General features: G+C 43.6%; 1 protein-coding gene across 1 annotated transcript; it reads right to left on the reverse strand.

Annotated features, from left to right (window-relative positions):
* Positions 1-673: 673 nt before the first annotated feature.
* Positions 674-9,204, reverse strand: LOC122448802 (acyl-CoA-binding domain-containing protein 7). Its single transcript, XM_043480429.1, has 4 exons — positions 9,054-9,204; positions 2,407-2,524; positions 2,240-2,302; positions 674-2,160 (listed from the first exon to the last, which is right to left on the reverse strand). Exons 1-4 carry the CDS (start codon positions 9,063-9,065, stop codon positions 2,087-2,089), a joined length of 267 nt encoding a protein of 88 aa, XP_043336364.1. The 5' UTR covers positions 9,066-9,204; the 3' UTR covers positions 674-2,086.
* Between the last annotated feature and the right edge of the window lie 839 nt (positions 9,205-10,043).

Raw genomic sequence — 10,043 nt, forward strand, 5'->3', positions numbered from 1 at the left:
AGTCTTAGTGAGTAAGATTAAGGGAAATACACACAAGAGGGACTTTTTAGAATATATCATTCTTTTTAATATTTATTTACTTGGCTGTAGTGGGTCTTAGTTGCAGAATGTGAACTCTAAGTTGCAGCATGTGGGATCTAGTTCCCTGACCAGGGATCAAACCTGGGCCCCTGCATTGGGACCTCTGAGCTTTAGCTACTGGACCACCAGGGAAGTCCCCATTGTTTCTTTTTAACAAAGTGAAAATAATATAAAATTCATTGTCAGGGGGGAGGGTTTTGAGTTAAAATTCATGTAATACATTTGAGTTAAAGGTAACCTCGAGAAACTATGTTCACCGTTTAGTGTGCACTGAACTGTGCTTTACTCTTGGGTAGGATACAGGGCTCTGTTCTAGAAGGATTGGTGCTAAAGGAATCTAGATTTGTGATTATTCATTTGAACAACCTGTAGTTACTACAGTCCACAAATAGGAATCTCATGATGCGGCCGATGCCAGCCTTTTGGGGTGGAGGTGAGGTCCACGCAGGAACAGCTCAAAGAGTTTCTGAGCCCTCCACTGGAAGAGGGTGTCAACTTCATCGTGGAAGACTTCTGTCTTTAGGCAACACTTAGTAGAGAGGAGAATCACCTTTAACTTTCCCAAGTTTTCCAGATTAGAAATCAAGCTAGATTTGTTTTTCATTAAACTTTTTATTTTGTGAGAACTGTAGATTCACATGGGGTTCTAAGAAATGACACAGAGCTCCCCAGCTTCCCCAACATCGTGCAAAATTTTTGCAACATCATGCGAAATTCTAGTGTCACTGCCCAACCAGGGGATGACATTGATACAGAACATCCCATCACCACTGGATCCCTCCTGCTGGCCTTTTAACATCCTCCCTCATTCCCCTCCTCCTTGGCAATCACTATTCAGTCCTCAAGGTTTGCAATTTTGCCATTTCAAGAATGTTACATAAACAGGATCATACAATATATAACCTTTTGGGACTGGCTTTTTTTTCACCCAACATAATTCCCTGAAAATTCATCTAGTCAATCCAAAAATTTTTTTCTTAAGTCACATGAAATCAATCTCTCCCAGTGCTCACACAACACCAAACCTACACCCTTCAGCAGGGGACAGAGGCACTCTCTCTGGGAAGACTTCTAGCCTGTAGAATCTCAAACGGATGTTAGGACTCTGAAAATGAGGCCACCTTCTTTCAGAGAGCCTGTGGACACCAAAGTGAGACTGCAAACTGGTCCAATAGACATTCCAGATTCTTCATTTTCACTCTGATAAAACTGGACTTTAGAGGCATACTGTACAGTCTGTCATCACCAGCTACTACATTTCAGCCTGATGTTTTTATTTGTCCTAAGCATAGAAACTTGAATAGCTGATAGCCCATGACAGCTTTTCTTCTTTCTTTGAAGAGCTTGAGATAGACTCATAAGTTTATTTTTAAAAATTTTGTTGCTTGCTCTCGTCTTTTATACAGTATACACTTTAAAATGAAGGTAGGATAAATACAGGTACCTCATTCAATTCTTAACCTCTGAGATCGACATTTTCCCCTTACCCTACAGATGAGCTTTAGCCAAAGCTTCAGTAACTTGCCTCGGGTTACCTATAAATCAGTCACTGAAGGGAGCCTGGAGCCAGATGTGTCTGTATTGCCGAGGCTCTGCATTGGTGTGAATCCCAAAGCTACACAGAGGAATGAATTGACCCTTGTGATTAGTTCTTAATAAACTGTGCTGATTATACCAGTAAGACCACTTCACTGCAGAAAAAACAGAGAAGCCAAAAGAACAAGCTTTTTGTGTACACACACACACTACACTAAAAACTAATGTTTTTGTATACAGACTACAAGAGCAACACTTTAAAAATAACTCTTTAAAATTGCCTGGTTTTAGCAAGTAAAATTTTATTAAACATGTAGTTTCAGCATACCTCTAATTCAGAATGACAAGTCATGTTACTAGCAAAAATACTGATGATCCATCAAGAGTTACAGTGCATTTCTCCCCTAAGTATTAGGTCACGATACCATTATGAAGGCTTCAAAAGGAAAATTCTCTCACGGGCTGAATTCTAGATTCCGTATTTTTCTATTAGCTCTCTTGCTTTAGAAATATAGGCACTCATGGCATCTTCCTTTGATAATCCTAGAAAGATACAAACAGGTTGACTCACCGACCGATGTACGTGGAAATTAAGAAGGTTCGTGTAACACTTAAAAACTACCTTTTTGAAGGTTCCAGGCTTCCCACTTAGCCTTTCCTTTTAGATCTAACAGTGCTGGACACTCTGCCAAAAGAAGGAAAGATACATTCACAGAGTTACTTGTTATTCTATGCTTCTATACTGTTCAACAAAGTGTACTGTTATTTTTTAATATGACAGCACAATACCAATATCTATGTCTCCAGTTACAGACTGTTTGTACAGTCCATAGATCTCTTTTAGTTCCTCATCATCTGGCCTGGTTTTCAGCTTCTTCACGTCTTTGGGCGCCTTGTCAAAATCAGCCTAAAACAAAAAGACAGTGCATTTGCCAACTTTAGGCAGGTTTATCTGCTTCAGGAGAACTTAAAGAGGACAGGAAGCTTTCAATCAGAAATGAACTATTACTGCTCTGGTTCCACCAGGATTATCCTTATTTTAATTTGTGGATACTTCCTTTGGTCCTTACCTGTTACACGGACAATGCACCTACATATTTGATACAGAGAACAAAATAAAATTCTTAATATTTAAAATGTTTATCTAAATGTTTAAAAACTGAAGAATACATAAATAAATGGAAAGATAGTCCCTGTTCTTCAATAGAAAACATTAATAGTAAAATGTTCATCTTACCCAAAGTCATCAACAAATTCAATGCACTTCATTATCAAAATTCCAATGGCATTTTTCACCGAAAGAGAAAAAGCAATCCCAAAATGTGTATAGAACCATAAAAGCTAAAGCAATCTTGAGAAAGAAGAACAAAGCTGGCGGCATCACAATTCCTTATTTCAAATGATATTACAAGCTATGGTAAGCAAAACAGTATGGTACCGACATAAAAACGGACACAAAGATCCATGGAACAGAGTCAAGAGCCCAGAAATAAACCCATGCATATATGGTCAATTCATTTATGACAAAGGAGCCAAGAATATACACTGCAGAAAGGACAGTGTCTTCAGTCAACAATTCTGGGAAAACTGAATACACGAGCAAAAAAATGAGACTGGACCCCATCTTACACCACATACAAAAATCAACTCGAATGAAAGATTTGAACATAAGATTTAAAACTGTAAACAACTAGAAAAAGAGATAGAAAGTAAGTTCCTTGACATCATTCTTAGCAGTGATTTTTGGATGTGACACCAAAAGTAAAACTAGTTAAAACAAAAATAAACACAGGACACTATAGCAAACAAAAAACTTCTGCACAGCAAAGGAAACATCAACAAAATGAAAAGGCAACCTACTGAATGGGACAAAATATTTGCAAACTGTTTATCTGATAAGGGGCTAATATCCAAAATATATACAGAACTCGTATGACTGAACAGAAAAAAAAAAAAAAAAAAGCAAAACAAAACAATCTGATTTAAAAAGAGTCAGGAGATTTTTCCACAGAAGATACATAGTGATCTGAAACAATGTTCCACATCATTAAGCATCAGGAAAATGCAAATCAAAACAACAATGACATATCTCCTCATATCTGTAAGAATGGCTATGATCAAAAAGGCAAGAAATAACCAGTGTTGATGAGGATTTGGCGAAAAGGGCACCCCATACACTGTTGGTGGGAATGTAAATTGGTGCAGCCACTGTGGAAAACAGTATGAAGCTTCTTCAAAAATTTAAAAAAGAACTACCATGTGATCTCACAATCCCACTTTGGAGTATTTATCCAAAGGAAATGAAATCAGTATCTTGAAGAGACATCCAAATATACTAAAACGTGTCAATACTAATGGCCTCTATTGGTAAGTTTCCTGTTTGTTTTTTTTTTAAATACCATCTATACTCTCCAAATTTCCCATAATGTGCATGCACATATTGTGTCTATAATAAGGACAAAGTTAAAATGCTACATTACTTCCCTCAGCTTCCTAAGGGCAGGACAGGGCAAGACTGTCCAGGAGGTATAGGGATCCTTCCCTTCAGGGTTGGCAGGCATCTCAGGTGTTCTATTTGCTGTGAAGTCTCGTGCCATCTTCCAATGACAGCAACTCAAGTCCTTTTGGCAAGCTAAGCCTTGATACGAATTCTAAGGCTTCTCAGAAACCTGCTAAGTCCCTGCCTTCCAGGAAGGAGTTTTTGGAAGACTGTGCTTCATGTTTTGAGGGGTATGGAACCATCTAACAAGCTCATGAAAGTCTTGGACCCTCTCTATCCAAAAGTGGAGCCCTTGACCATTTCCCAGGCAATTTCAGAGGTCCCCTCTCTACTCTCTCCCCAGGCAGAGGAGAAAAACCCATTCCAGAGCAGGGCCCAGTGTCAGTCTTTCTCTCCAGCATGCCCTTCCCTGGCACCCCAACGTCATGCACTCGTGTTTTACGTGGCAGTTTCAGTGTGCCTTCTCCCAGCCCAGCTACGATGAGCCGTGGCGGGAAAAACATTGGGCTCATGTCAGGATCCTGGGTTTTAATTCTAGCTTGGAGACACACTGCCCTGGGACTCTGTGTAAGCAATGGAGCTCCCATGAGATTTGGCTTCAGCTAAAAAAAAAAAAAAAGGCATCAACCTTAGCCGGGAAGCATGAGGATGAAACAAGAATAAGACCGTAAATATTCTTGACTTCATTCTGTTGACTCTGCCAGCCCAGAGCTCACCACTTGTATCACACTATTGATTCAATATGTATTGAACACCTCTGAGGGGCCAGGCCTTGGGAGAGCAGACAGGGATGAACAGGGCAGCCAGCTTTCACAAAGCTCAGCATCCTGTGGGAGATGAGTGGGTCACAGTGATCATGTGATACTTGCTCAAGCAGAGGAGCAGTAGGTGTCCTGGGACCACAGAGAAGGGAACAGTTGTGAGGGTGGAAGGCACCTTCTCAGAGAAGATGATGCTTAGTTGAGCCTGGGGTGGGGTCAGTACCTAGCGGATGGACAGTGACAGGGAAGCGGGTTCCAGGCAGACCTAACAGTATTTATTAGGGCTCAGCACAAGGCTGGTGGGAAGGTATTTGTTCCCCCCAAGTATCCAGAACAGAGGATAGGCACAAACATTCATCTCAGTAGCAACAGCCTTGCCTTACAGAGTGCTGGCAGGTGGGAGGAGCCCATCTGAGCCCTGTACCTCCTTGTTGAACACATGAATGAAAAGTGAGTAGATATTAGGAGGGTCTGAAATTATCATAGGTTGCCAGGCTCTAGCCCCAGCAAGATCCAGGGGAACCCTCAGGATGAACGGCGTCGGCGAATGAGAGAGAGAGTGAGACAAAGCTCGGGGCTAAGTCTAAAGTTTATTTTCGCAGGGCCCCTTTATACCCTTAACAACATCTTTTGGGGGAAAGTGCATATTGTTTACACACAGGTCATCTCAAAACATTACAGCAACTTGACCTTCAACAGAAACTGGATGTCACCCACATACTTTTTCGTTCACAAGAGTCTTTTTTATCATTTGGCCTTCAGGCCTGCTAACATTTTATGGCTTGCACCTGGTGTGACTTAAGCAACTTCAGTAGCCGACCCTGTTTTTCTTATAATTAATCTATTTTCTTTCTAATAAGTGTCATCTCTATGGGAACTAGATAGGATTACATTTTTACAGAACAGAAATGCGAAGGACTGCAGAAACAGCAGACATGGCACAAAACAGGCTCTCAGTCTAAAAGTTAACTACCTGCAAGAAGTTGCCAGCTAATCTCTCTCTAAAGTATTTTCTATTAGGCACATTTGTGGCTATCATATTTGTGGAGCTTTTCTCACCCTGTGAAGGGGCCTATGCTTAATAGTTTCTTTTGTTAGTGTACTGTGCTTAGGATGTTTAGAACAATCAAGAGCATTTTGTGCAATGAGATCACACATTTATCAAACAAGCCAGAATGCCAGCAAAATGTTTGAAGTGAAGCATTTCCTTCATCCCTGGCCCCTTCATAGCGTACCAGCGTCCAGGAGATTTATTAATTAGGGTTTTAAGTTGGTCTTTATTCAGTGAAAGAGGAGCAGGAGAGCTCTCGGCAGGCAACACAAGAATCTGCAGCAGGGCAAACAAGAACAGCAGCAAAAGCTTTTAAGTTTCATTAGGTCCCATTTGTTTAGTTTTGCTTTTATTTCCAATATTCTGGGAGGTGGGTCATAGAGGATCTTGCTGTGGTTTATGTCAGAAAGTGTTTTGCCTATGTTCTCCTCTAGGGGTTTTATAGTTTCTGGTCTTACATTTAGATCTTTAATCCATTTTGAGTTTATTTTTGTGTATGGTGTTAGAAAGTGTTCTAGTTTCATTCTTTTACAAGTGGTTGACCAGCTTTCCCAGCACCACTTGTTAAAGAGGTTGTCTTTTTTCCATTGTATATCCTTGCCTCCTTTGTCAAAGATAAGGTGTCCATAAGTTTGTGGATTTATCTCTGGGCTTTCTATTCTGTTCCATTGATCTATATTTCTGTCTTTGTGCCAGTACCATACTGTCTTGATGACTGTGGCTTTGTAGTATAGTCTGAAGTCAGGCAGGTTGATTCCTCCAGTTCCATTCTTCTTTCTCAAGATTACTTTGGCTATTCGAGGTTTTTTGTATTTCCATACAAATTGTGAAACACGTGCATCCCAATGTTCATCGCAGCACTGTTTATAATAGCCAGGACATGGAAGCAACCTAGATGCCCATCAGCAGATGAATGCATAAGGAAGCTGTGGTACATATACACCATGGAATATTACTCAGCTGTTAAAAAGAATTCATTTGAACCAGTTCTAATGAGATGGATGAAACTGGAGCCCATTATACAGAGTGAAGTAAGCCAGAAAGATAAAGAACATTACAGCATACTAACACATATATATGGAATTTAGAAAGATGGTAACGACAACCCTTTATGCAAAACAGAAAAAGAGACACAGAAGTACAGAACAGACTTTTGAACTCTGTGGGAGAAGGTGAGGGTGGGATGTTGCGAAAGAACAGCATGTATATTATCTATGGTGAAACAGGTCACCAGCCCAGGTGGGATGCATGAGACAAGTGCTCGGGCCTGGTGCACTGGGAAGACCCAGAGGAATCGGGTGGAGAGGGAGGTGGGAGGGGGGATCGGGATGGGGAATACGTGTAAATCTATTGCTGATTCATGTCAGTGTATGACAAAACCCACTGAAAAAATAAATTAATTAATTAATTAAAAAAAAAAAAAGAACAGCAGCAGAAAAGGGAGGAGGATATAGGGTAGGGTAGAGGCCGAGGCCAACCTGGAGGGTCCCTTATCCTAGACGGCTTTGCCTGTCAGGTATTTTCCTCGTGACCTCGTCATGGATGGGGTCCCAGACGGCCTTGCCTGCCTGATTTTCTTCATGACCTCGTCACAGGTGGGACCTCCCATAACGGCTCCCAGCAATAGGTGAGAAACAGATTTTTTTTTTTTTCTTTTAATCTTTGGCCACACCTCACCACATGCAGGATCTTAGTTCCCTGACCAAGGATGGAACCTACACCCCTTGCAGTGGAAGCACACAGTCTTAACCACTGGACCACCAGGGAAATCCCAGAAACAGGGACTTAAAGGTACAGTCATTTACACTTAATTCCAAGCACTCTGGGCCAAAGGGAAAGTTGGATAATGTTCCTGTGCTGCTGCAGAGCTGGGCTCGCGGCTTTGGGTGAGGAATTTCAACGCCTGCTGAGCTCACTCTGCTGGAGCCCGTACTCAGCACCCTGGCTGAAAGCTGACCTGCTGGATTTCCCCCGCGCCTGTGCCTAACGGGTCTTCAAAACAACTGCCTTAAAACCTCTCCTCACACCCTCTCCCGTTCCTGTTTTCGCAAGGCCCCCCGACCCCGCCCCTAGTGTAGCAGTGACCCTGGAGTACCACGGTCACATGGGGTGCATCCTGCCATGTACCCAATGCAAACATTTAAAATTTTTAAAGAATATTTAGTGGTGACAGAAAGCTCATAGTACAAATTAAAAAAGAGAGAGAGCGAGAGAGCAAAATTATATAAAAAGCAAAGTGTGTGTATAAACATATACATTCACATATCACATAGATGTTTCTCGAACACTTGAGAAAGTAACCTAGTGCTAATGTGGTTATCACTTGGGTGAAGGAATGTCTGATGTTCTACTTTATATTATGGGCTTCCCTGGTAAAGAATCCGCCTGGTTTCATATCTGGGTTGGGAAGGTCCCCTTGAGAAAAGAATGGCTACCCACTCCAGTATTCTTGCCTGGAGAATTCCATGGACAGAAGAGCCCGGCGGGTTACAGTCCACGGGGTCACAAAGAGCCGGACAGGACTGAGAAACTAACACTTTCCCTTTTTTCTTTTTTACTTTACATTTGTTCCCTTTCCCCCAAATTTCCACCCTGAACATAAACTTTTTTTTCCCTCCAAAGACCACAAGAACAGTATATTTAAGATCGTGGTTTTCCAGATCTCTGCACTAGCTTGGAAGAGCCCCTAGGCATGCCAAGGAGCAAGGGGAGGCCGCCCACACCTCCCTCTCCAGGATGGGAAGAGATGGCTGGGCAGGACCCGCCGGGTCCGCTGGCAGCAGCCTGGCGCCCGCCCTCCCGCGGCGGGTGCCTGGTTTGCGTCTAACCAGTCCCCGGGGTTCACAAGAGTTGCCATAGGGAGCCCGGCACGCCGTCAACAGAATGCACCGGTGCGGATTACGCGCAATAAGGGGGCGCTGGCGATGGGGTGGGCGTGTCTCGGGGGTCCCCGCGGACAGCTACCGGGGACAAAGAGGACTGGCAGCAGCGGCCCGAAGTGCCGGGTCAGAGATGCGCCGCGACCCCGGCGGGGCGTCACGCCGGCCCCACGCCCCACTCGAGCGCTTTTCTCCGGGACGTACGCTCCTCCCCGCCCGCAGCAGCGCGCGCACACCCGGCTCACCTGCAGGGACATGGCGGCTAAACCTGGACGGTGCCTGTCTCTAAGCGCCGGGTTCCCGGGACCCGGCGCCCAGCGACTCCTTAAAGGGCAGCGCGCCTCCGCCCGCCGGCTCCCATTGGTCGCGCTCCCGGGCCCGGCCTATGCCCATTGGTCGCTGGCCCGCGAGGGCGGGGCTGGGCGGTGAGTGACACCGTCCGGGCCCGCGGGGCCGCGCTCTTCTCCCAGCCTAAGCCCTGCAGAGAGTTGTGCGCTGCCAGAGGTTGCAACTGGCAAGGCGCAGGGAAGAGAATTTAAAAGAGCTCCTCTCTGCCCCTGACTCGCTCTATTCATTCTCTAGAGGTTGTTTGCAGGAAATCCTGAGAGGTCTCTCCAGGGCACTGACCTCACTTGGGATTCCTTTTCATATATACCTCTGTCCTCTGCATGATTCTAAGAGCTTGGGTGGCAGACAGCGTTTATCTGGTATCTCTGTCTCCCGACCCGTCTTGAGGCACAGCCCACCAGGAATGAAGAGGTAGTTTGCCTCTTCTCCTCATTATAAAAGGAGAGCCACTTACATTCTGAACACGCTCTGCAATCATCCCAACTGGATTTCAATTAGGGTAAAAAAAAAAAAACAAAAAAACAAAACACACAGGACTCTTCAACATGACCCCATTCTCCAGGGGAACAAACCCAGTGTCACTCCAAGTCTGCAGACACAGAACGGGGTTGTAATTCACGTCTGATTAAATTTTCAAAGAACTGGAACTGCATTTTCTGGTCATCTGAGGAGTTCATTACATACAAGTCTTCGTGGAGCAAAGTGATTGGAAGAAAGGGCAAACTCTGTTTTAAGAAAGCTATTGATTTGAAATGTCTAACAATGTAACAACATACAGGAGTTCAAGGCCCTAAAACGGTTTATCGTGTTTTTGCATAAGAAACATTTTACCTTGTTTTTGCATAAGATTACACTTAAAAATTATTTGCTACATCTTCATGTAAATC

This window comes from Cervus canadensis, chromosome 10 (assembly GCF_019320065.1).
Source record: "Cervus canadensis isolate Bull #8, Minnesota chromosome 10, ASM1932006v1, whole genome shotgun sequence".
Taxonomy (NCBI): Eukaryota; Metazoa; Chordata; class Mammalia; order Artiodactyla; family Cervidae; genus Cervus; species Cervus canadensis.